At 48.5% G+C, this 26771-nt stretch overlaps 2 protein-coding genes across 4 annotated transcripts in view; one reads left to right on the forward strand and one right to left on the reverse strand.

Moving 5' to 3' along the window:
• The window catches only part of LOC132584819 (charged multivesicular body protein 3), a 39736-nt gene extending 28647 nt beyond the window's left edge, over positions 1–11089 (reverse strand). Inside the window, exons 1-3 of one of the 2 annotated variants that reach the window (XM_060256744.1) lie at positions 10864–11089; positions 5729–5868; positions 833–948 (exon numbers count right to left, since the gene is read on the reverse strand). In XM_060256744.1, coding sequence (XP_060112727.1) covers positions 833–948; positions 5729–5868; positions 10864–11089 — 482 coding nt within the window. Of the gene's footprint in view, positions 1–832; positions 949–5728; positions 5869–10863 lie in introns of those variants that run through there. The other variant, XM_060256745.1, reaches the window with a different exon arrangement.
• A 1916-nt stretch (positions 11090–13005) lies between these two features.
• RMND5A (required for meiotic nuclear division 5 homolog A) overlaps positions 13006–26771 on the forward strand; it is a 30854-nt gene continuing 17088 nt past the window's right edge. The window contains exons 1-4 of one of the 2 annotated variants that reach the window (XM_060255799.1): positions 13006–13287; positions 16144–16286; positions 20048–20182; positions 20320–20420. In XM_060255799.1, the coding sequence (XP_060111782.1) occupies positions 13146–13287; positions 16144–16286; positions 20048–20182; positions 20320–20420 (521 nt within the window). In that variant the 5' untranslated portion in view covers positions 13006–13145. The remainder of the gene's footprint in view (positions 13288–16143; positions 16287–20047; positions 20183–20319; positions 20421–26771) is intronic. The other variant, XM_060255800.1, reaches the window with a different exon arrangement.

Consider the following 26771-nt stretch of genomic DNA (forward strand, 5'->3'; position numbering starts at 1 on the left):
TTCCTCCTCATATCTCTGGGACACGAGGTGCTGTCTGTTTTTCTGCCTCCCTCGACCATCAAATTCTGTAGCCATTGGATCGCTCTAGATCAGGGGTGTCAAACATGTGGCCTGGGTGTGTAAGAAGGAGCCACAAGAACAAAGCACTGATGCGACCCTTCCTGCCCTCCTTCCCGTGATCTGCCTAAATTCACAGGATCAGCCTTGCTGTCAGAGGACCCTCTAGCCTCTGCTTAAAACCCTCCAAGGAAGGAGAGGCCGCCCACCACCTCCCAAGGAGGAAGCCTCTTCTGCTGAGGAACCACTCTAGCGCTCTGGAAGTTCTTCCTAATGTTGAGCTGGGCACTCTTTTGATTTAATTTCAACCCGCTGGTTCTGGTCCGATTTACTTAGACAGCCTTCCATGTGGATCATCCCAGATGAGAAGCTGTGCTAGTCTGGTGACAGCAAAACAGAACTTGAGTGCACTAGCACTTTCAAGCCTAACAAAACTTTGGACAGTCAGATCAATGAAGCGTTCCCCTCCACTCCTGCTCCCAGCTGCAAACAGCAGCAGCAGGTTAGGGATGGGGGAGCGGCTACCATCCAGTCCAACGACCACTGCAGTGCCCAGGCCCCCTCTGCAGGGATGGGGTCTTCTTTCAAGAGGATGCGGCTTTAACCCGGCCTTGCTTTGTAACTTTCTGATTATAACATTTTGTTTTTAAAATAAGCTATTTTCCCACTGGAAACACACAAAACAACATAGTTGCCAGTGCAGGCAGCATGACTGGGAAATCAAAACACTGTAATACCTTCAATATACAAATATTTAAAAGAAGTGAAAACATACCTTGGGTCACTGGAGCAGTTAAAAGTGCCTGTACGTATGCCAAATCTGGACACCTTCTTCACCATCTGTTCCCAATGGACTTTCCCCATAAGAGGCCTCTTGTCCTTTGCTATGACCTGTTCGTCAAAGAATATGAAAACGGAGATTCTGAAGTATCCATCACAGAAAACCAGCTTCTATGTGACTGATATATACTATCTCCTCAACTTAAGTGTTATTAAAGTAGTCGATAATTAAGCTCACATACATGCAAATATCTCTCGTTTTATTACAGTGCAGTAAACGGACAAATGAACTCCGGTGGGAGGGGGGATACACAAAGACACCCCCCCTTCCTTTGTACAGCTGTGACTACTGTTGTCGGGATCTATCCATGTAACTGCATGATTGCGCCCCAGTGTGACTTCACACTTGGGAGGGCAGAATGTTTCAAAAGATGGCAAGGAGTCCCACGGAGAGAGAAAGCCAAGCCAAGCCCTTCCTTCTCTGAGGGACGCTCAGGATGAAATCTGACCACTACAGACAGTCCTCTGTCCCAGTGGAGCAGGGAAGGGCTTCCTGGGGATGCTCAGGTGGGTGGTGCATGAAGAAGTCATGCTGGAACTGCAACCACGGCATCCTCTCCAGAGGACGTGGCTGCAGAGAACAACTGTGGAACCTGCAGAGGAGCATCATATGACCAGCGCTTCTCAGGAGCAGCACTGAGGTGTCCCAGATATGCAACAGCTGGATTCCAGTGGCAACAGCAGGCCAAGCAGAAAGACATGACAGGGACTGAAAGAGCAGAGATGACAAGTTACCCAACTGGGAGAGAAGCTGTGTTTTTGTCCTAGGAAATTAGTTTTTCCTGCTAGGCATCCCTATTATCACCAGTAACAACTTCCTATAGTTTCTCATCTGCTGTTTCCAGATTTGTCAAGATTGGCTACTGTGACCATAGCTCACTAGGGGGAAAAGCTGTATTTGCTCAAGTTAAGGATGAATCATTGCACTCGACATACGTGTTGCAGCCACGGCCTGAGATCCATGAGAACAACAAATCTACTTAGAGGCTTCCACAGGGAGACATTTTTAGTTCTCACAGAGATGACAATGAGGTCATATGAAGCCAGTGAGCTTCATACAAGCTGACTCCTTTCTAGAAGGTATGTGTGAGGTTTACCAAGAAGCACTCAGATAGGCTTCCTCTATGCGAATACAGGCAAAGCTTTATTGACTTGCTACATGAGCAAAGCTTGCCAGGACTTAGGAACGGCTTGCCAGCACCGAAGACAGGAATTACACATGCCGTTAAGTAACCCCAGAAAGTGCAACATTCCAGAAATTCGTCTAACCTCAACACAAGCTCTTATCTTCTGAGACTGTCAGGCTGGATGTGGGGGAGGGGGTCCCTCAGGCTACTGAGAATTGTGGGCCTTTCAGACCCCTTCCCAAGGATGCCCCCCACCCCGCAGCGTGATACTAGACAGGGGCGCAATAAAAGAGGAATAACCAACAACTGTCCACCAGGCTTCAACATGGCAGGGGTCCTGACAGGATGCATGGCAAGAGAAAACAGGGCTGCACTTACCTGGAACAGTTGTTCATTGCGTGGTCATCTGTGCAGGCACCCACTGAGGCACAGCATGTGCACCAGCCAGCCACAGATAAGGTTACCAAAGCTTCCTAGGAGACTAGAGACACCCCTCTTCCCTCTGGTGCTTTCCTGCCAAAGCCATCACAAGACCAGGAGAAGGCAGGGTGCTCTGCCCTCATACCTGGTGCCATTGCTGAGATTCCAAGAAACGAAGGCCCCAAGAGTTCACAGGGGGGGAGGAGGGAGGACCACGGGCCTGCAGGGAAGCCCGCTTGATGAACAACAGTCACAGGTAAGTACAACACTATTTTCATGGTTGTGGCTTCTGTGCAGTCCCACAAGTAGAGACTGAGAAGCTCTCAAAGGAAGAGGTCATGGAAGACCTCCTTCCAAACAGCTGTTTTGCACCTCATGCTGACACATCCACCCAGAGCAGGGACCTCTCTGCAGTAATCCCAGCTCAAAGACATGCAGGACTGTGGCAAAGGAGAAGAGGCTTTCCCAGCCAAGCCCAAAAGAAAAATGCTCCCCTGGTGAAACACTGGACCTCATCCAAGCATCCTGACAAGCATCTGTAGTCCTTTGTTTTGTAACAAGGACGTGCTCCTAAATGACTGAAGGCGAGAGAAACATTCTGGATCCACACTCTAGGTTTAAATGGGGAAATGGATTGGTTCTGTGTGAAGTCATGTATTTCTGTGGAGGATCTGTGGAATAATTTTTGCAACTTCTTGTGATTCCCCCTCCACCTTTCATTGTTCCACTGTTCCCTCATGACCTTTGCTCTAATTGCACCTTGATGGGGGCGGGGCACGATGGCCTCACCTGCTCCTTTGTACTTTGACGCGGAGCACCAGCCGTAGTGCATGGCACAGAACTTCTGGCCCCTTGCCTCTGACCTGGGTCAACTCTGGACTATTTTGGTGAGGTAACCTTTTTAGTTTAATTTTTGCCCTTGCCCAGTATCATTTTTCAACATAGTTTGGTTTTAATTTTTGTGTAAGGTTTTGCTTTTAGGCATAAGATAAATGACGCAACACGTCTGCCTTTGACCAGGACATAAGGCTGGATTATAAGAGGCCTCAATTACATCTCTTAGCCTTTGTCACTGTATTGTAAGTAATCACTCAGTTTTGTAATATTATTTAATAATACGTTAGAAATAATTTTTCCCAATTCATGTTTTCTTTCTTTATTACAGAAACCATTTTCTTTTTGGCCCAGCATTGTTTTATTGAACTGCTGCCTTCTGCAATATCAGCCTTTATGTGTGTATATTTGTTTGACCTCTGAGGAAGACAATTTCAGGTCGAAATGCATCAGGTCAAGTAGTTTCCTACTGTGGAAACTACTTGATCTGATTACTAAAGAAGGAGGCGAAGGATGGTCCCCGAAAGGCTTTTAACTTCCTGTAATAAATACATATATTTTTGGTTATTCTTTTACTTTAGATCCTGCTTTTAATTTTCTGCCCTTACGGTATAGTAACCTTTCAGGTTCTTTATTACTCTTTGCCATCCCACCAGGATGAGTTGTGTGAGGATGCTGACAAGACCAATACAAAGCAGTATGAGGGTCCTAGAAGACAGAAACTCAGAAAAGTCACATTCAAAGGAATGTCAGGAGTGCACAGATGTTCAGCCTCAAAAACAAGTGTAAGGATAGCACTCTGAGAAATGAGGACTAGGACACAATCCCTGGGGATCCTAGCCTGGGCATCAGACACAGAATCACGGAGTTGGGAGGGACCTCCAGTCATAGTTCAACCCCCTGCACAATGCAGGAAATTCACAAACGCCTCCCCACCAACACACCCCCAGTTACCCATGCTCCATGCCCAGAGGATGGCGAAAAAGGGCCAAACCGGCCTAGAGAAAACTGCTTCATGACCTGAAGTGGCGATCAGCATTTCCCTGGGCATGTAAGAAAAGGTGACAAGAATTAAGCATTGATGCATCCCTTCCTGCCCTCCTCCTCATGATCTGCCTAAGGGTCAGGTGGCCATCTAGCCTCTGCTTAAAAAGCTCCAGGGAAGGAGAGCCCACCACCTCATGAAGAGGAAACCTGTTCCTCTGAGGAACTGCTCTAACTAGCTGAAAACTCTTGATTTGATTCCAATCCATTGGTTCTGCTCTGACCTTCTGGGGCAACAGAAAACAACTGCACCATCCTCTATATGACAGCCTTTCAAGTACTTCAAGATCAGATCGCTTCTCGGCCACCTCCTTTCCAGGCTAAACATACTCAGCTCATTCAGCCTTGACAAGGGCTACAGAAGAAATAACAAAGTGGACAATATCTAGAGTTTTGGAGGTGGTGCTGCAAGAGAAAGCTTTATAATGAAAGGGAGATAATTTAATGGATTTGACTGCTATGGCAGTTAAATTTATTTTAAGGCGTCTAAATGAAACTAATGGCAAGGGATTCATCTGCAAGCACCTGATCCAGGGAAGCCAGCATGGAATTGTCTCCAACAGGAGCTGGCAGACCAACCTCATTTCCTTCTTTGATCAAGTGACGAGCTGACTGCATGGAAGGAATGATGCCTCATAGGACTTGGTCTCCAGACCCCTCACCATCTTCATCGCCCTCCTCTGGACATTAATTAACCATATCCAGAAAGTTACAATAATGGGGTCTGCACTGGCTATATTTTAACAAATTTTGACAAAGAACCCACATGTAATTAAGACAATATCCACAATGCTGTGTGAATAATACAAACTGACTATGGTAGCAAACACTATGGATTTTGTGAACTGCGGCCAGCATGAGTGCAATCTCACGCACATTTATTTGGGTGTAGTTTGATGGAAAGGAGAAAATGGGACTCTGCAGGGCCTGTGGTTGCGCTGGGAGTGCAGGTTTCCCTTCCACGAGCTGGAGCCCGCCCAGTCGTCACCTGGTCTTCTGGGAAATGAGGCCTCTGGAGTTGAAGAGAAGAGGCTTCCCTGACAAGGTGCAGGAGGACAGCTGCTGCCCTTGAGAAAGGATACGGATTATGTGGAATGTGTGGTCCGTTGTGCAACTCTGTTTAGGGATCGAAGGCTGGACTTTACTAGTTGTAACTGTACTTACTGTTTTTACAGCCTATGTCATGAACAGCAAACCCTCATCCCCATGGGAGAAGAACCTAAAAGTTAGTAATCCTGTAACTTAAAAACAGCTGCCCAAAATTTCTCCCCACACAGAGTGGTTTGTTTGTTTTTGTCTCTGAGTAGCCCAGATTATTTCACTTTTGAAGAAAGAGTTCTAGCATTGGCTGTGGCATGAATTGATTAATGCATTGTGTTTCTTCCCAAAAGAAATATATTTCATACCTGTACAAGCCAGATACCATCCTTCGTGTCTTCTACCAGTTCATAAAAATGCATTTCGCCACTGAAGTTTGTGCTTGAAACAGATTCAGAAGCTTCCTCTTCCTTAAGAGCAGAATAAAGTTCACCCTCCATGAGGTCTCCTGGATAAAAAGACGAAAAACCTTAACTAGCCTAAACTCCACAAAGTCACATTAGGCAAAAGGAAACTGGTACAAAAACTGCTGTGGTTGAGGCGAAGACTATCAACTACCTCAAAGCACCATCAACTTGCCACAGGGCCAAAAAAAGTCTTGGCTTAACAGAAGAACTAAGTTGCTTACCCATTCACTTGTGAAGCAAAGCAGCATGGAAACCATGTGGCTGGGCCCTCAGTCACCATGGACTGTAAGCAGTACATACGTCCCACACGTTCACCTGCTATGCTCAGTTACCGCTTGCTTAGCCGCCAGACACAATTCTCTTCCTTTGTAGGATGGGGACAACATCGAGTGGTATCCCACCTGGAGAATTCAGCCATTTCCATTTAAGGTACATTTTATATCCCAAAAGTTTTCCATCATGAAATACGCCGTATGACTCTGTCTGTGGCAGAACATGCCTGCTCCGGCTTGCAGGCCTTATTCCTGTCAAGAGGGTGTCTTGGCTGTTATGCGATTGATGTAACCACCCTGGGCCCAAGCTTGGCTTATGCTTTTGCCTATTTGTACCTTAGGAAGGAATCACTTCTATGCTGAGGAAGCGTGCATGATGGCACCAAGGCCAGCCTGTGTTATCTTGTTCTCAGAGTTTCATTGTCTTCTCGTGGCTATTGCTGTTAGGGGATTGAGGGGGCCTGTAATTGGTAGATTGTGGCACTTAGCATTTTGAATGTATAATGGATGGACCCAAACCTAGATCTGGGGAGACCACTGAGGTCACGAGCCTCAGTTTCAGCAAGAGTCAGTCATATTTATTGCAGTCATTAGACCATCCATGTTCAGCGAGAGAAGTCTTGCCTTCTGCACCCACCTACTGTCATGCAATGAATCTACTCTGCTAAAACCTGAGAGTCGATCATTGATGAGAACTGTGCAGAACTTGACATATAGTTGAAATTCCTTATTCTCCGATCCTAAACCCACCATCCGCTGCCATGCCAAACGACAAGGGGAACAAAACGCGTTGGAGCACGCAAACTGATCCATCGGAGCAGCCAACAGAAGAGCTGAAGGACCCCCGAATCCACTAGCCCTGGCACGTAACGACCAGGAGAGAGCCAAAGGGTGACAGCAGCTGGGATGCATGGCCCTCGCAAACCCCCAAAGCATGGGAAGACGACTGTCTGGAAAATGTGACAAACACCACGCCTAGGGGTCCAGTAGTGAGTCCGAGCAAATGCGGGGCGACCAGGAGACAGAGAGTGGCACCAAGCAGCCATCTGGAAACTTCCAACAACCTGCTGTGAAGGGTGCGCCTCAGCAAGTCTCGGACGTTGCAGCGCCACTCCAGGTGAGAGTCTCTGGGACTTTATTTTTCCTTTCCATAATGCTAGTCAACCCAGACTGTAAACGGTTCATGCACGTGAGAGCCCTAATAGGCTTGGGTTGCAGGGAACGTAAGAACATAAGAGAAGCCATGTTGGATCAGGCCAATGGCCCATCCAGTCAAACACTGTGTCACACAGTGGCCAAAAAAATTACACACACACTGTGGCTAATAGCCACTGATGGACCTGTGCTCCATATTTTTATCTAACCCCCTCTTGAAGGTGGCCATGCTTGTGGCCGCCACCACCTCCTGTGGCAGTGAATTCCACATGTTAATCACCCTTTGTGTGAAGTACTTCCTTTTATCCATTTTAACCTGACTGCTCAGCAATTTCATCGAATGCCCACGAGTTCTTGTATTGTGAGAAAGGGAGAAAACTACTTCTTTCTCTACTTTCTCCATCCCATGCATTATCTTGTAAACCTCTATCATGTCACCCCGCAGTCGACGTTTCTCCAAGCTCAAGAGCCCCCAAGCGTTTCAACCTTTCTTCATAGGGAAAGTGTTCCAACCCTTTAATCATTCTAGTTGCCCTTTTCTGGACTTTTTATAATATCCTTTTTGAGGTGCGGTGACCAGAATTGTACAAAGTATTCCAAATGAGACTGCACCGTCGATTTATACAGGGCATTATGATACTGGCTGATTTGTTTTCAATTCCCTTCCTAATAATTCCCAGCATGGCGTTGGCCTTTTTTATTGCAGTCGCACACTGTCTTGACATTTTCAGTGAGTTATCTACCACGACCCCAAGATCTCTCTTTTGGTCAGTCTCTGCCAGTTCACACCCCATCAACTTGTATTTGTAGCTGGGATTTTTGGCCCCAATGGGCATTACTTTGCACTTGGCCACATTGAACCTCATCTGCCACCTTGACGCCCACTCACCCAGCCTCAACAGATCCCTTTGGAGTGCCTCACAATCCTCTCTGGTTCTCACCACCTTGAACAATATAGTGTCATCTGCAAACTTGGCTACTTCACTGCTTATTCCCAACTCCAAATCATTTGTGAACAAGTTAAAGAGCATGGGACCCAGTACTGAGCCCTGCGGCACCCCACTGCTTACCGTCCTCCATTGCGAAGAATACTTCCTATTAATTAGCCAGTTTTTGATCCACAAGAGGACCTGTCCTTTTACTCCATGACTCTCGAGCTTACTAAGGAGCCTTTGATGAGGAACTTTATCAAAAGCTTTCTGGAAGTCAAGGTAAACAACATCTATTGGGTCCCCTTTGTCCACATGTTTGTTCACCTCCTCAAAGAAATGTAACAGGTTAGTGAGCCAAGATCTTCCCTTGCAGAACCCATGCTGAGTCTTCCTCAATAACCTGTGTTCATCAATGTGCCTACTCATTCTGTCCTTGATAATGGTTTCTACCAATTTTTCCGGTATTGAAGTCAGACTGACTGGCCTGTAATTTCCCGGATCTCCACTGGAACCCTTTTTAAAGATGGGGGTGACATTTGCTACCTTCCAATCCTCAGGAACGGAGGCAGATTTCAATGAAAGATTACAGATTTTTGTCAGAAGATCCACAAGTTGAACTTTGAGTTCTTTCAGAACTCTTGGATGTATGCCATCCAGACCTGTTGACTTATTAGTTTTTGTCTATCAGTTGTAGGACCTCCTCTCTTGTCACCTCAATCTGACTCAGGTCTTTCAACATCCTTTCCAAAATCAGTGGTTCTGGACCGGGCAAACACTTCTCATATTCCACAGTGAAGGCAGAAGCAAAAAATGCATTCAGCTTCTCAGCCATTTCCCTATCCTCCTTCAGTAATCCTTTTACCCTTGGTCATCCAAGGGCCCCAATGCCTCCCCGGCTGGTTTCCTGCTTCTAATATATTTGAAGAAATTCTTATTTTATTTAAATTTTTACCAACCCCAGGGATTGTGGAGATGTTGTGGTTGGGAAAATTCCCTCAACTGGATGGGGAGCCCATGTACCATGGGAATGAACTGTGTACTCTGTGGGTGGGGGTGCGCGGGAAAAAAAGATAGTCTGTGATAGCCCCGTGGCAAGCTTTGAAGCAGTGCTGGGAGCGCGGTGGCTAGCAGATCATGATCCATATATGAAATGGAGCAGCCATGCAATTTTCTTTACTGATGGTTGCTGCAAGGCACTCATTTGGGACAGCAGATGGGGCCCAGAACCCCCTCCTACATTCGACCGGTTGTGCCTTATGAGGGAAGAAGCAGAGTCCATCCCACAGGAGTATAGAGACTTAAAACAAGTATTTGAACAAAAGGAAGCGGATGAATTACCCCCACAGAGGCCGACTGATGGTGCTATTGAGCTTAAGCCAGGGGAACCACTGCCCCCCCCCCCCATATTCTATGAGTCGAACGGAGAGGGCGAAGTTACAGAAAGGTTTAGATCTTAATTTGAAGGGAGCCACAATGGAGGTCTTGCTGAATGGTCCAGCCCCTTCCGTCTGCTCGTGGTGCCGTTATCTGTGCAGGAATCCTTATGGTCTGATTTTCAATTCCCATCCTGCTTTGATTAGACAAAATCTACTACTTGCTGCTATTTTCAAGCCTTGGGCCACTTATAGGGGTCAATTGATCCCAGAACTTTCCCACATGGTTTCCACCTAAATTTCTAAACCTTGGAGATCTGTGATCACAACTCTTTGTGTACAGGTTTATTATCTGAAACACAAAATTAATTGCCCTATCCCATGGCATTTTCAACTTAATCACACGTGGACGAAACCAGACATTCCAAAAATCTTTCAATCGACTGTAATTGTTTTCAAGCGACTGATAGACCCTTCTGACTCTTAACGATAAAGGCCTGATCTCTCCGATTTATGATAAATTAATACATCTTGACAGCAACAAACCTTTGGGTCATCAAACTAGTTGGCATCAGTACTGTTAACATCACACTTTCTACTGAACGTTGATCTAACATCTATTCCTCATTATTCTCTTCACCAGTGATTAGTACAAGCATAAAAGGTAAGTCCCCCGTGCAAGCACCAGTTGTTTCCGCCTCTGGGGTGACACTGCTTTGGCAGCCCTTTTTATGGGGTAGTTTGCCACTGCCTTCCCCAGCTGGGTAGTCGTTTTAGTGAGCTGGGAAGGATGGAAGCGTGAGCTATGAGCGGCTATCTGCACTCAGCTTCCCCCAGGCTCAGGTTGTGAGCAGAGCTTGGGCTGCAGGCTCTTGCTGGAAGGGGTATGGGAGTGAAGGATGGAAGCGTGAGCTATGAGCGGCTATCTGCACTCGGCTTCCCCCGGGCTCGGGTTGTGAGCAGAGCAGAGCAGAGCTTGGGCTGCAGGCTCTTGCTGGAAGGGGTGTGGGAGTGACGGATGGAAGCGTGAGCTGTGAGCGGCTATCTGCACTCGGCTTCCCCCGGGCTCGGGTGGTGAGCAGAGCAGAGCAGAGCTTGGGCTGCAGGCTCTTGCTGGAAGGGGTATGGGAGTGAAGGATGGAAGCGTGAGCTGTGAGCGGCTATCTGCACTCGGCTTCCCCCGGGCTCGGGTGGTGAACAGAGCTTGGGCTGCAGTAGCGCAGCTGCACGGGCTCTTATAGCGGCCTCGGAAGGGGCTGGCGTGGTGCTCGCTCCTTCTTGCACCGGGGGTCCCGGGGTCTCACCGGAGTCGCGCACGAGGCGGCGCAGGCGCGGGTGCTCGGCGGCGGCGGGGGGCAGGAGGCCGCGGCCCTCGAGGATGGTGCGCAGGCGGCGGAAGGAGAGCGCCAGCGGGTCGACGAGCTGCCCGGCGAAGAAGCCCGTCTCGTACCACACCGCCGCCTCCAGCAGCCGCGCCAGCGCGAACAGCAGCGCGAAGTAGAGCAGCAGGAAGAAGAGCTTCAGCCACATCCTCCCTCCGCGCAACCGACGCTCCCCGGCCAGCCCCGGCAGGAAGACGAGCAGCGGCAGCCACGCCCGCCCGGCCAGCGGGGAGGAGACACGCGCGCGCTCCCGAGCCCCGCGGGGCCGCGCGCGGAGGGGGCTCTGCTCACCTCTCGCCAGACCCTGGCCGGGCTGCAGCTCGCAAGACGGAGAAACCAGGACGGCTCAGTGGAGCTGTTTTGCTGCAAAGGAACTTCGGGAAGGAAATGGTTGCATTGTGCGTTATTACAACGCTCAGAACAATACACCCCCCCCTTCCCCCGCAATATTGGTTTCTTGTTTCACTGCAGATGCTAATCTCATTCAGCCCTTACTCACCAAGAAGGCCTATGTATCCTCTTTATTTTGTTGCCGCTCTTATTTGGAATAGCAGATTGAAATAGAGAATGTGACATAATTTGGAATGGTAGATTAGAACGCATTTCTCTGAACTAGCTTATTAAAATGTTTACAAGCCTAACAGGGCACCACCTGTCACTCCACCTCACAAAAAAAGGAGGCTGGTAGTGACCTCCCAGCTTGAGAGGAGACAGAGGGAGCATAACAGCAGGGTCTCAGTTAATTAAGTTCACAAGTTAGAAGCGTACATTCACACATCAATCGCTAAGTTTAATAATTTATTTGCTTCACTAAGTCCCCCTTCCCAAATTACATCCAAACAAATGGCCACCATATTCCTGTGTGATCCTTGCATCTGTTTAACATCTTCATTATGTTATATGCTAATTTGCTGCTCATCCTGTATGTAAGGACTAGAAATATCTATTCCAGTGTCTCTGAAGAAGTGTGCGTGTGCACCCAAATGCTTATACTTTGTGTGGTGGAACATGTCTCCTCTAGCCTGCAGGCCCTGCTCTCCTAGGTTTTTCTCAACACCTGGAGAGGCTTCTAACATCTGAACAAAATTGCCCACTAGGAGGGTCAGGACTCCCAGCTTTCAAGATTTGAAGCAGTGCTGGGAGCGCGGTGGCTAGAAGATCACGATCCATATATGAAATGGAGCAGGCCTGTCTCCTGCTGCCCAGCACCTGGGCCCCACAGGGACAGTTTCCTGCCTTACACACCCCTGGAGGAACGGCCACTTGCTGACCACCTACTTCCCCCTGGCGCTCCTTTTAAAATAGCTTGTCAGAGATAATGGGAGGTCTATGTAGCAGAGAACCCCTTTGTTGCTGTTGTTCAGTCACCATGGACCACGTCATGCCAGGTCCTCCTGTCTTCCACCATCCTCCAAAGTCTGCTCAAATTTGTGTTAGTGACATCAGTAACGCTGTCCAGCCGTCTCCTCTTTTGCCGTCCCCTTCTCCTGTTGGCCTTCTGTCTTCCCCAGCATCAGGGTCTTCTCCAGGGAGTGCTCCCTTCTCATTGGGTGGCCAAGGTATTTGAGAGAACCCCTACCAGTTTCAAAAGTGTTTATTAAAACGTTTACAAGCCTACTTCTAGCACATCACCATATTGAGCAGGGGGGTTCCAAAAGAAGCGGGTAAAATGCCAACCCTCCGTCCCCATGCATGCATGCATGCCAGGCCCCTTTTGCCACACCCGGGCTGCCAACATTGCGCCGCTGGAAATTCTGGCCAGCTACAGCTGGAGGATGGTGGCCAGGGGGGCGCGACTGCAAGCTGCAAAGTGCGCGACGGGCTCCACCTCCTGCGCCCCCTCCCGGCCCGGCCCAAGAGCGCTTCTACTCCCGGCTGCGCTGGGCCCAGGAAAGCGGGCTGCTGCTCTTCGCAGCCGGGAAGCGGCCGCCACCGCCCCCTCGCCAGAGGAGCCTTCCACGGCCGCCGGCGCCTGCGCGGATCGCCTCCTCCCCGGCCACCCTGGCAACGCGGCCCGGGGGCGGAGCCGCCCTCTCTCTCGCTCAGCGCGCGCCCGTCGGCGACGGAGGCCCCTGAGGTGCCCCACGCGCTGCCTGCGCCGCGGCCGGCGCCTGTGAGAGAAAGGACCCCGCCTGCCTGCCTGCCGGGCTGCCTGCCTGCCTGCCCGCCCGCGAAAACAACCCGGCGGTGGCGGCGGCGGCGCCATGGACCAGTGCGTGACGGTGGAGCGGGAGCTGGAGAAGGTGCTGCAGAAGTTCTCGGGCTACGGGCAGCTGTGCGAGCGGAGCCTCGAGGAGCTCATCCAGTACGTGGCCGGCCTGCGCCGCGAGATCCTCCAGAGCGAGAGTACGTAGCCGCCCCCCCTGCGCCTGACCCCCACCCAGGGCCCTTCCCCCCAGGAGCCTGCTGCTGGGCCCCAGGCCGAAGGGAGGCCGCCTGCCCCCCACCCCCTGCTCGCCTCGCCAGCAGCCGGGAGGGGGGCCTGGGAAGTGACCCCCACCCAGGGCCCTTTGCTCGCCTCACCAGCAGCCGGGAAGGGGGGGGGAGGCTCTCCCACAGAGGCCTAGAAAGTGACCCCCACCCCAGGTCCCTTCCCCCTATGAGCCTGGCTGCCTGCCCCCCCACCCCCTGCTCGCCTCGCCAGCAGCCGGGGAAGTGACCCCCACCCAGGGCCCTTTGCTCGCCTCACCAGCAGCCGGGAAGGGGGGGGGAGGCTCTCCCACAGAGGCCTAGAAAGTGACCCCCACCCCAGGTCCCTTCCCCCTATGAGCCTGGCTGCCTGCCCCCCCACCCCCTGCTCGCCTCGCCAGCAGCCGGGGAAGTGACCCCCACCCAGGGCCCTTTGCTCGCCTCACCAGCAGCCGGGAAGGGGGGGGGAGGCTCTCCCACAGAGGCCTAGAAAGTGACCCCCACCCCAGGTCCCTTCCCCCTATGAGCCTGGCTGCCTGCCCCCCCACCCCCTGCTCGCCTCGCCAGCAGCCGGGAGGGGGGGCCTGGGAAGTGACCCCCACCCAGGGCCCTTTGCTCGCCTCACCAGCAGCCGGGAAGGGGGGGGGAGGCTCTCCCACAGAGGCCTAGAAAGTGACCCCCACCCCAGGTCCCTTCCCCCTATGAGCCTGGCTGCCTGCCCCCCCACCCCCTGCTCGCCTCGCCAGCAGCCGGGAGGGGGGGCCTGGGAAGTGACCCCCACCCAGGGCCCTTTGCTCGCCTCACCAGCAGCCGGGAAGGGGGGGGAGGCTCTCCCACAGAGGCCTAGAAAGTGACCCCCACCCCAGGTCCCTTCCCCCTATGAGCCTGGCTGCCTGCCCCCCCACCCCCTGCTCGCCTCGCCAGCAGCCGGGAGGGGGGGCCTGGGAAGTGACCCCCACCCAGGGCCCTTTGCTCGCCTCACCAGCAGCCGGGAAGGGGGGGGAGGCTCTCCCACAGAGGCCTAGAAAGTGACCCCCACCCCAGGTCCCTTCCCCCTATGAGCCTGGCTGCCTGCCCCCCACCCCCTGCTCGCCTCGCCAACAGCCAGGAGGGGGGGCCTGGGAAGTGACCCCCACCCTTCCCCCATGAGCCTGGCTGCCTGCCCCCCCCTGCTCTCCTCGCCAACAGCCGGGAGGGGGGGCCTGGGAAGTGACCCCCACCCCAGGTCCCTTCCCCCTATGAGCCTGGCTACCTGCCCCCCCACCCCCTGCTCGCCTCGCCAACAGCCAGGAGGGGGGGCCTGGGAAGTGACCCCCACCCAGGGCCCTTTGCTCGCCTCACCAGCAGCCGGGAAGGGGGGGGAGGCTCTCCCACAGAGGCCTAGAAAGTGACCCCCACCCCAGGTCCCTTCCCCCTATGAGCCTGGCTGCCTGCCCCCCCACCCCCTGCTCGCCTCGCCAGCAGCCGGGAGGGGGGGCCTGGGAAGTGACCCCCACCCAGGGCCCTTCCCCCCATGAGCCTGCTGCTGGGCCCCAGGCTGAAGGGAGGCTGGCTGCCCCCCCTTTGCTTGCCTCACCAACAGCCGGGAAGGGGGGCCTGGAAAATAACCCCCACCCCAGGGCCCTTTGCTTGCCTCACCAACAGCTGGGCAGTGGGGGGGGGGCTCTGCCACAGAGGCCTGGAAAATGACCCTCACCCCAGGTTCCTTTCCCCCATGAGCCTGCTGCTGGGCCCCAGGCTGGAGGGAGGCTGGCTGGCCCCCCCAGCCCCCTTTGTTCACCTCACCGGGAATTGGGGAGGGGGCTCTGCCGCAGAGGACTGAAAAGTGACCCCCCCCACCCCCGTGACTGGAAGCGCCTCCTCCTGAGAGCCCCGGAGCCCCTCCTCTGGCTCTCAGGACTCCACAGGAACAAGGCTGGCTTTCCTCCACCAGATAGTCGGGCTTCTCCTTTCTTTGGGGCGGGGTGTGGGGATATGCGTAGCTTGACATCGGGCACTATCCTCCTAAACTGCATCCCCCAACAGCCTCCACTGGTTCCCCTCCTATCCAGCTCCGTGTGCCATCAACTGTGCTGAGCTTCCCAGAGTATTCCATGTGCTGCTTTGGCATCTCAGGTGTGATGCTCTCCGAACGTGTCAAGTGAAATTTGGCATCCCTTCTGCCCAAGGTGGCTGAGCTGACTGCAGGGATCTCCCCCAACATCCAGGGCTAGCTTGCATCTCTCCACCTTCTGGAGTTTGTGAGAGTTGAAAAGAATAAGCAAAAGGTGCCTCAGCTCTGTTTCAGCCGTCTGCAGAGGGAGTTGGTTGGAAGTGTACAGCTGCTGTGTGTTGCCGTGACCAGGCAGCCCTGACCAGGCGTTTTACTAGCAGGGTGGTAGTGTTGTTTTTACTGCTTAATCTTAAGGTGGTGTTAACTTTGTAGGTTTTTTTATTGTTGATCCGCTTTGAGCCTGTCTACGGGAAAGGGTGGAATATAAGCCTGCAAAATAAAAATAAAAAATTAGTACTCTAAAGGAGAACACAAGCAACAAATCGGGCTTTGTGTTATAATTGTGACTGGGATGTGTTCCATCACACCATTTTCCGTGTATAGATGATGGTCAGTCCTGTGGACACAACTCTCCATTCCACCTGGCAGTTCCACAGGCTGCAGCCCTTGGAAACTCTCTTCAACCCAGTTTCCTTTCCTTTTGACCCTCTGGAGTTTAGAAATTTCATTCCAGTTTGTTTTTATATCTTGGCAGTTGAGCAATATTTATTTAGGTCTTTGTTTTCCTTTCATTTATCTAGATCAAGATGGGGATCTCTCCGGGACAATATCGCTTGTTATGACCCAGTGTTGCAAAAGAATAAAAGACACTGTTCAGAAATTAGCCTCAGATCATAAGGACATTCACAGTAGTGTTTCCAGAGTTGGAAAAGCAATTGACAAGGTATTTAGGCTGTGGATTTTGTTTGGGTCTTTTGGTCTCTGCATCTAACATCCTCTGTTTGACTGTTGTTGTCATCCTAAGTACAGTTACATCCCTCTAAGAACACAGAAATAATTTTGTTTAAGAAGGTATGACTTTGTTTGGGAATGCTCTGTAAAAGTATACTTGGTGCTATTCATGAAGAATACTCTCTTGCACCATTCACTTCACGGGCTTTTCAGATTAGATCTTTTGAAAGGTTCCAATTTAAAAGCAGAATATAAAATGCCAGTGCTTCATTATTTTTCACCCTTTTCAGCCTGTCTGTCTTGGAGAATCAATTGATTTTCAGCACCTTTCCCGAAAGCTGTCTTTATCACTGTTTGCAAATAGGTTTATTTGAGTAAAAGTTATTTAGCGGAGGGGGGCAAGGACTTCTTGGAGTCCTGGCTGCCTGAGCCAGTGAAAGTGACCTGAAGCAGCAGGGGGTTGGGGAAAGCGGCCTTGCCTTCTGGTCAGTTACATGCCCCTCCCAGCTTCCTGGGACTGAAACTGACTAGAAGCTGCAGCAGTCTGGAAAAATAAACTAAACAACATGCTAGAGGAAAAAAGCGGGTTCGTATTCCTGTTTGGATGCAGTGGGATCAAACGAACCAGTTTGGAATGAGCCATGAATCAGCTGGATTTGTGCATGAATCACAGTTTGTGGTTTGGTTTGTGCCTATGCCTAGTTCAAAGTCCAGCAGTCTCATTGAGATTCTCAAGACTCGAACTAGATGAGACATGCGGTCTCATCCTGTGGACCCTCTGCTGCTCTTTAATAAGAATGGTGCTCATGAACTGAAGTTCATTATGAATTTGTGCTTCACAAAGTCAAGTTTGTGAACTTTCCACAGACTTTCCAGACAGGCTGTCTCCGCTCAGTCACAATGTTTACTGGTTTCAAAGCGACATCTTGGAGCATCTGGGAGTTTCCCTGCAACTTGTCTTTAGTTTGCCTTGCCCAGGATCCATTCTGTGCACTCCTTAACTTTTGTTATTTCGGCAGTTTCAGAATGTTCATGAGTGTATAGAATGGATCCTGTAGAAGCTGGAGACACCAAACTTGGAGGGCATGTAGAGAAACATCTGGGGGAGGTCCACTGTGAGTTTGATATCTCCAGCTTGCATTCCATACACTCCTAAACCTGCACCTGTCAAAATTACTGTTGGGGCATTTGACAGGGGCAGGCTCTGGAGTGTCTAGAACAAGCTGGAGACACCAAATGTGCCGGTTCTCTCTGGCTGTGTCTCCTCTGTCTGCCATCCAAGTTTGGTGAGGATTGGATTTACGGGGTCCAAGTTGTGGCTCTCCAAAGTTATTTCCCCAAAAAGCACTTTCTGGGGGCGCCATCTTTGGCACCTCAGCAAACTTATACAGCTTGTTAAATGAGGTACCTGCTGGCATTTTGTTTCCCTTCTCAAGTTCTCTTTAGCCTGGGAGTCCTTTGGAATATGCTGGACAACAGAACTCTGTGAGTGACAAAGAAGAAGGGGGGCATCCTGCAAACAGCTCCCCAAGGATAAAAATGGGCTCCAGAGAGGGCAAACTGTTAAGAGCCACGAAGAGCCAGTTACATGGAGGGGAAACTAGCCTGCTCCGCAGCCCCCTCCCGCCCCCGACATCTGAGTGGAGGGTATTTTAGAGGGGGAATTTGAGGGAGGCTAACCACAATTCTTTGCAGGCCCCCAGCTTCTCATGTGATCTGTGCAACTGTCACATAGTGGGACCTGTGATAAGCAGTTGCAAGCGACCTTTCCTGGCCTGTGATGTGAACTCAAGAAATAGGCAAAACGCTGGGTTCTAATTCTTGGCCCCATCAATGGTGTATTTGGCCTAGAGGAAGAAGAGAATAGTCTCTGGTTGATTCGGTATGTCAAGCATCGATATCTGGCAATAATCAAGCTTTTGTTTTTTTAATTAAAGACTTGTTTTATTGAAAACTCCATGACTTGCTCCAAGGACAGATTCCTTGGAAGTAATGATAGACATAGCATTGAATAGTATCTTATAGACTACTTCAAAAGGCAGGGTTACAGATAACTTCAAAAGAATAACATAAAGACGCAAATTGCGTTGAAGGTTCAAAGGCTACTCGCTAGTATCTCTTTTATGACTAAGGAATGTTAACATCCCATTTCTCACACATTCTCTGCTAGCTGATAAGACTTGGCTGTATGAATCTGGGGAAGAGGCATTTTACACCGTTAATGCAAGGTTACACTAAACATCCTGGATTCAGAGGGATTTATTATGCATCCACGGGGGGGAAGGGAGAAAAGGGGGGGCGGAGAGAAGAAAGGTATGGATAAAACCAACACTTAGAAATAGCATACTTGACATACTGCCCCCACTAAGATCTTCGGGGTTTAGAAGGGTGAGCGTTATAAAACTTTTATTAAGTCCAGTGCTTTGACATGTGAGCCATCTACCCACTCATCGTGGCCCGGTAAGAAATGCTTCCATCAGGTCAGAAAATACAAAACCCCTCGTTTTAACTTAGCATCTAATATTTCTTTAACTTCATGGTGACTCTGATCCCCAATTGGGATAGGTTGCGGAGCTTGAGGTCAAGGGTGCCAAGACGTAGCTCCAGGATCTCATCGGAGTAGACTGCAATGAAAGATAGGGTGTATTTTACTAAACATTTTGGATAATTCAAGTTCCCCTGTCACTTTATTGATCACTCTTTTGATACGAAAAGGTCCCAGGAATTTGTATGCAAGTTTCTTAGAAGGTTGGGGTAATGGTAAGTTCTTAGGAGACAAAAAGACCGCCTCTCCCACTTTAAAATCCCAAACCGGAGTATGACTTTTGTCATAGTGTTTTTTGTAGATTTCTTTGGCTAATTCCAGATTTTCTTGGGTAACTTTCCAAACTTTCCCTAATTTTCCCACCGTTATTCAAAGGAGGAAGGTACTTCTGGTGTCACTCCTCCCGGCAATAGCGGGAATGGTGTTCCTTCCTACTTATTCACTACTAAGAATGGAGAGGTTTTTGTGGAGCTATGCACACTGTTATTGTATCCATATTCTGCGAACGGCAGGAGCTCCACCCAATTCGATTGCTGATAATTCACAAAACATCTTAAATATTGTTCTAATAATGCATTCACCCTCTCCATCTGTCCATCTGTTTGGGGGTGGTAAGCTAAGCTTAATCCCTGTTCGATTCCGGTCAATTTACAAAACTCCTGCCAGAAGTTGGCAACGAATTGCGGGCCCTGGTCGCTAATTACTTTATCCGGGAATGAGTATAGTTTAACCACGTGTTGAAAAAACAACTGTGCTAACCTTTTAGCCGTGGGAACTTGGGTGCAAGGGATAAAATGTGCTTGTTTGGAGAACGTGTCTACTATTACTAGAATTACAGTTTTCCCTTGTGACATGGATAGTTCCACAATAAAATTCATTGAGACTACTGACCACGGTCGGGTAGCTGTTTCCAAAAGTTGCAACAATCTGGGGGGTTTCCCTCCCCTTTAGAATGCTATGAAACTCTTGGAGCCTCCCATGGCTTGTAGCCTTTCCTTTGTAAAAAGTTTGTTCTGCTAACTGGCTACCAAATGGAATAGCGATGAACTAGGGTTTCTGCCTCTTGTTGTGTGGCCCAGAAGGTGTGTTTGATACAGAAGAGAATGCTGCTAGGAGAAGGGTTGGAAAGTGGAGGAGTCTGCCCAGTCAGTACAGATACCGAAGGGTTCCTTTGCTCCAACCTGAATTGTTGGGTTTATACTTCACAGAATTTTGACTCTGACATCAGCAGCGTGGGGATCGACGGGTGCTGGCAGGCTGACAGCCAGCGGATTCTGAACGAGGTGATGGTTGAGCACTTTTTCCGGCAAGGAATGCTCGATGTAGCTGAAGAGCTTTGCCAGGTAATCACAGCTGGAATTTCTTGTTCCTGGGAAAACAAAATACATTCTTTGAATGTTCTAATAAGGTACTGATAAGATTATTTTTGTCCATCAATAAAAATGATTAATGGCAGTGTGAATGTGTTTTTGTTTTTCAGGAGTCTGGACTTTCAATAGATCAAAGTCAAAAAGAACCATTTGTGGAACTTAACCGAATATTGGAAGCCCTTAAAGTCAAAGTTTTGCGACCTGCACTGGAGTGAGTTACTCAGCTGTCTGGGAAACCTTAAAGCATATTTAATTTTACTTAGTTGAATTTATATCCCATCCTTCCTGCGAATGGGCCCAGGGTGGGTAACATCAGATTTTAAAACATTAAAAACCAGTTATTTCAATAGTAGTTAAGGACAATAAAAAGATTTACAAGAAGGTGAAATATTGGCAGCCAGATAGGTGGTCCGCAGGAGCCACAGCCAGTAAGAATACCAACACTCCATGTGAGCAGACGTAGCAGGGCAGCTTTCTGCAGGAAGGCCACATAATTGGATGTCCTTCACCTCAACCCAAGGCCTAGCAGAATAGCTCCATTTTACAGGCCCCGTGGAACTGGCCTGTCCTGCAGGGCCCTGGTCTCAAGGCGGGAGCGTGTTCCACCAGGTGGGGGCCAGGACAGAGAAGGCCCTAACTCTGCTTGAGGCTGAATGGACGTCCTTTGGGCCAGGGAGAGCCAGTAGATGCTGATCAGCAGAGTGCAGGGCTCTCTGGGGGATATATGGGGAAAGATTGGAAGGATTTCCTTTAAGAAATTCTCAGGTTGGGTCTGGCAAATTAATAAGTGCTCAGTTTGCATCCTGTTCTGATTATGTTGCAATTTCAAGTCTAAAGTGGGGTTAGAACTGTATGGCAACAGAAAAATGAACCAAGATGGGAGCATCCGGGGGGGGGGGGCAGAGCGGAGGCAGTTTGATCTTTCCCCCACATGTTGTACTTTTTAAGACATCAGACTCCATAGTAAGTCTTACCTCCATGGGCCAACCATGCAGAAACAAGAAGACAGCGCCAAAAGAAAAAACTTCAGTTGCTGCTTTCTTTAAACCAAACTATTTGGCAAAGGTTAGTGGCCCTGCTACCCGCTCCGTTTCTAACATGGCCACTGGCAACAACTCTGCCTAGTGAGGAGGATGAAGACGCCTTTGTGTAGGCGACCTAGACCTACTGAAATTAGACATTCATTGTTATTTTAAAGAGGCAGTTGAAGACTCCAAAGTGCAAGAGCTCACGGAGGAGCTTTCAGTAACAGCTAAATTGGCAGATCAAATGGCTGAAGCACCTCTGTCACTTAAAGAGGAAGTTAAGTCAATAAAGAAATCTGAAGCCCTTCTTGATAATAGGATTGCTATTCTGGAAAATCGCATTCGGGCTTGTAACCTGAAATTTAGGGGTCTGGAGGAGGGCGAGGAAGGGTCCACGGCTATATTTATTACTAAGTGGCTGGTGAAATCTTTAAAAATTGAAGAGGGGAGTGTGCTGATGATATCCAGGGATGTCCTTGTTCAATTTACATTTCCTAAAATGAGGGATCTCGTCTTGAAAGAGGCAAGGCTACATGCTGCCCTGTCCTACACTGGCAAGAAAATTTTGGCGCTCGTAGATCTCCCCCCAGATATAGTGGAGAAGTGGAGGAAAATGAAACCTTTTGTGACGAAGCTGCATGCAGCAAATGTGTGATTTCCATGGAGTTCTGCGTCAGACATTATGGTCCAGTAAGTAAATCAATGACTTTGACTTTAGGGGAATGGTCCAAATTGAACTTTTCAATACTGGAAAAAATTGATCTCCTCAAATCCTTTCTTCTTCCTCGTTTTCTATTTTTGTTTCAAAATCTTCCTATCCCCATATTACAGGAAGACTTAACAAAATGGCAATCTCAATGAACTGCTTTTTTATGGAACAAGCAGAAACCTAGAATTGCATCATCACTCCTAGCTAAACCTTGTAAACTGGGTGGTCTTGTAGTTCTACTCATTGATAAGTATTTTGTGGCAGCTCAGTTGAGACATATTGTTCTTTATGCCTCTCCTTTTTCTACTCTAGCCTGGGTTCAAATTGAACAGGTTGACCTTACGTGAATACATTTGGAATTCTAAAGCTAACAGAATGCTATCTCAAATCCGTTTCTTAAATTCACGTTACAATTGTGGGACCAGTGGAAAAATACTTTATCGCCTGCTTCTTTCCCAGTAATGGCCTTCTTGGGCCAGACTTTGTTCCCCCCCGGTAGGGACAAAGATGGATTCAAAATTTGGAGAGACCGTAACGTCTTTAAACTCACAGTTGTAACAACTAATGGTAAATTGAGTACCCTTGCTCAATTGGAACACAAATTTAAAATTTCCATCCCTTGGTTTCAATATACTCAAGTGCATCATGCACTACATCAAATAGTCCCATTAATTATGGCTAATAGATCTCTTAACCCTCTGGAGAAATTAATCAATACAGGCAGCACCTCAATAAAGGGTGTTATTTCTGTTATATACTCTCTTAAATCTTCCAGTCTGGTCTCGTTCCAGTCAGCAAATTGCATGGCAAAGAGACTGTCACACTGCAATTAATGACGACCATTGGGAGCAAATATGGGTATCATCTTTATTAAATCTAAGTCTTATTACTTTAGGTTACAGAATTACAAAATTTTTGCAAGGTGGTATCTGACCCCTCATATGCATTATAAGGGCAAAGTTAAGTATAGTCCAAACTGCTGGAAGGAAAGGCTGTGGTAAATCTGGAACCTTCATACACTGCTGGCGGGAATGTCCTGAAGTCATGGCTTTCTGGAAGAAGGTCCTGGGGAAAATAATAGAAATAGTTGGAATTAGTATTCCTTGTACACCAGAATCTCTGTTGTTAAATCTAATTCCTCTGCACTTCAAAAAGAGTTAATTGCTTTACTTCTGTTGGCAGGGAAAATTGCTTTAGCCAGTCGCTGGAAAGATTCTAAAGTTCCTACTTTAAATTGTTGGTTTAACGAAGTTTGGGATATTTTGATCCAAGATAAATTAGCTACCAGCATTGTATTGCAAGACAATCCCAAAACAGGTGACTGGTTTATTGAAAAATGGTTTGTCTTTTTAGAATATATAAATAATAAGGAATCTAATTTTGGTAAAATTCCACTTAAATACGTAAATATTATGATTTATTAATTGTATGTCTTAACATTGTGAGCTATTTTGTCCTGTGGCATGGTGGTGCATGTAGATAATTGTTTTTTGTTCTCTTTTTTTATTTAGAGCATGATGTAATTATGCAGTATAGGCTTTATTTAGTGTTTGTTGTTGGTTGTTCTGGTTTTGGCATATAAAAGTTTTAATAAAATTTAAATAAAAAAAAAAAGATGGGAGCATCGATTGTTAATCCAACAACAATCTGAGGTCAACAGTACTTAAATAGTGAAGTCAGCTTGCAGAATGTCTGAAGTTGTGACTTCAAAAAATGTAAAGGAGGTAGAGCCCTGTTTTGAGCTTGTGCTGGGTAGCATTGTTTTGAACTCTTTGAAATGTCCCCTGAAAAAGACAAGAGATTGAGCAGCTGACATGTTGTTTTCCTTAGCCTGTTGCATGTTGGAAGTGGTGGGAAGTGTTGTCAACTCACAGCTGCTGGGTGGCGTTTTCTAGACGAGATGAGCCAAGGGGGCTGGCCATTTCCTGCCTCTGTGCAGGGGCCCTGGGATTCCTTGGTGATCCCCTCCAAGTCCTGGCCAGGCCTGACTCTGCTTAGCTCCTGAGATCTGATGAGGTCCGGCCATAATTTAGTCTTTGGGATATTCAAATTGAATCAATGCTTACAAAGTTATGACAGGAAACAGGAGATAGTCATGTACCTTAAAGGAAGTGTAAGATAAAGAGCATGTGCTGTAAATAACAAACAGATATATAGGCTGCATACAGTTAATTGTGTCCAATTATGTGATGGTACAAAGTGTGCACATGAATCACCTGGATATAAAGTTTAAGGGGAAATAATTAGGCGACAGGTTTGGGATTCCTGCTTGCTTTGAGTCACCAGCCCAGCAGCCTTTTTAAACAGGTGCGTCTTGCTGTGCTGCATTGTGTTTGGGTGTTGGAAACCATCCAAAGGATCTCGTTGACAGCTGAGCAACACCCTCCTTGTCCGGTGCTACTGGAGAGATGAGGCAGCTTAAAAAAAAAAGAATGATTTGTGGAGCTTAACGGAAAATTGGAAGCACTTTAAGTTTTGTGATTAACACTAGAGTGAGTTACTCAGCTGCCTGGGAAACCTTAAAGAATATTTAATTTCATTTTTATTTAGTTGAATTTATATCCCACCCTTCCTGAGAATGGGCTTTCTCTATTAGGTTAGAAGGCCCTTCCAGCATGATAGCCATGGGAAGATGTAGCACCACCTGGTAACGCAAGGAAGGTCCCCCAAGCCAGCAGTTTTCAGGTGCTGAGCAGTTGTTTTGAGGTAGCTGAAACACACCTGGTGTCCTCCATAGGGCTGGCTCTGTTCTGAACTGACCGCAGCTGCCTCAGGTAGGAGATGGTAATGGAGAGAAACCCCCTGAAGTGGTGGGGGTGGTTTCCCTGCCCCCCCCCCCACAGCTCCTCTATGCAGCTGGGTTCCTCAGCTCTTGCATGCTCCTTTCCGGTTGTAAGGATTGGGGCATCATTTCTAGTTGCCTGAATTTTTGGAACAACTGATTGTCTTGTAAGAGTTCATGGAACATTGTAAGGCGTGCCTGGCCTCCCGCACTGTTTCCCAAGAGGGCTGGGTAGCGAAAAGGCAAGCCAGGATGGCTGACGGTCCCCTTGAGGACTAGAAGCATCTCTCTGGGAAGGCTGATTCCCAGCACAGAGCTCTGGTGCAGGAGGAAACACACGGAGATTGCAGCAGTAGCCACTTGTGCCAAGTCAGATGGACTGTGTTCCCATTTGTGTTTCTGCTGGTACAAAATCTTGTGCAACCATTTTCTGGGCACTGAATAATATACGGAGGAATGTGGAAAGTATTGTGCAAGGCCTTGTGCAAGTGGAACTGTGCAAAGTCCTTTTTCATTTCCACTTGTGCATTGTGGGATCCATGCCGATGTCTTGAGCAATGGCACATATTTTCTGGATCATATAATTGTTTTGCTTCTTTGAAGGCATCTGTCCCCAGTCCCCACAACAAAACTTAGAAATAGGCTCTTGTCCCAAACAGTAGCAGGAGATAGATGTGATGGGGCTTGCCATTGACACGCTTTATGTCAAATGGGCTTTTCATCTGGTAGTTGTTTAAAGAGTATAGTAATATCTTCTGGTTCTAGTCATAACTTCGTAAATGTCTGTCTGATTGTTTGTGACATTTCACAAATTAAAAGAAGCACTTTGGCTATCAAGCAGGCAGTAGGCGTGAAACAAACGGAACAGGCAGCAAACTGAAGCCATACGTTAGCCATCGTGTTGAGTTGATTTTTTGCGTGATGTTGTTTGGTCCATTACAGCAATGCATTCAGCGCAAGGAAAGTTCTGTTGCAATTATATGTTTGGTAAAACTGTTCCTGATCTTCATTTTGGTGTACGGTATTTACAAATTGATTAATAACTTTTTGAGCTGTAGCTGTTTTCCTGCTTGTAGCCCAATCTGTGAGCAACAGTGATGTCACTTTCAAGGGCATCTTTTGACGGTGGCATCAACCAACATTGTCTTCATCTCTTTTGTGACTGCTAGAAGTCGAGCTTGCTGTTGTGGCATGGCAGGGCACCACCAGGCCTCCGAGTCTGAGCTGGCCCAGTCATCCTGCTGGAACGGGATGCGAGTGTCGTCTACCTTCTTCTGCCCTGGGATAGGAAGCTCACTAGCTTGCAGCATGCACAGCTGCAAGTATTCAGGAATCCAAATGGAACTCATTTTACAGAGCCCTAAATATAGTTGTGCAGCTGGGCGGAGGGGGGGTTATTTTGCGGTGTCTTAATATTTTTGCTCTCTATATCTTGGATGTTTGGGTGTGATGGCAGATGTGTTAGGTGTTCAGTAGCTGTTTAGTTGTACTGTAGCTTGACTACCAAAGTCCCGAGAGCTAGTTTGATATTGTGGTTAAAAGTAGTGGACTCTAATCTGGAAATCTGGTTTTGATTCCCCACTCCTCCATATGCAGTCAGCTGGGTAACCTTGGGTCAGTCACAGCTCTTGGGTCAGTTCCCTCTCTCCCCCTCCCCCCCGCCTTCATAGGTGTCTGTTGTGGAGAGGAAGGGGAGCCAGTTGGAGACTTGCTTGACTAGTGAAGGGTGGGGTATAAAACCAACTCTTCTTCATCTGGTCTTCCTTAAATTTAGCTACTTTGTTGGTTTGTAGGCTGGTCATTGTTTGATTTAAAGAACCACTTGTAATATCTAAGTTCCAAAAAAGAATTGCTAAGCTAGTTGAATGCAGACCTGACTAGGGTTTATATCAGCTGAGATTTGCCCTTGATACTGACCGCCATTGCAGTCTTCAGGATTGTCCTTCTACCTCTCCTTGTCCACTCCGTAAGCGTTGTCTTTATATCCTTCTTTTGAATTGGCACAGGCTATGGATAACATGGAAATTAAGGCATTAATGAAATGCA

The sequence above is a fragment of the Heteronotia binoei genome, chromosome 15, assembly GCF_032191835.1.
Source record: "Heteronotia binoei isolate CCM8104 ecotype False Entrance Well chromosome 15, APGP_CSIRO_Hbin_v1, whole genome shotgun sequence".
In the NCBI taxonomy this organism is placed as follows: domain Eukaryota; kingdom Metazoa; phylum Chordata; class Lepidosauria; order Squamata; family Gekkonidae; genus Heteronotia; species Heteronotia binoei.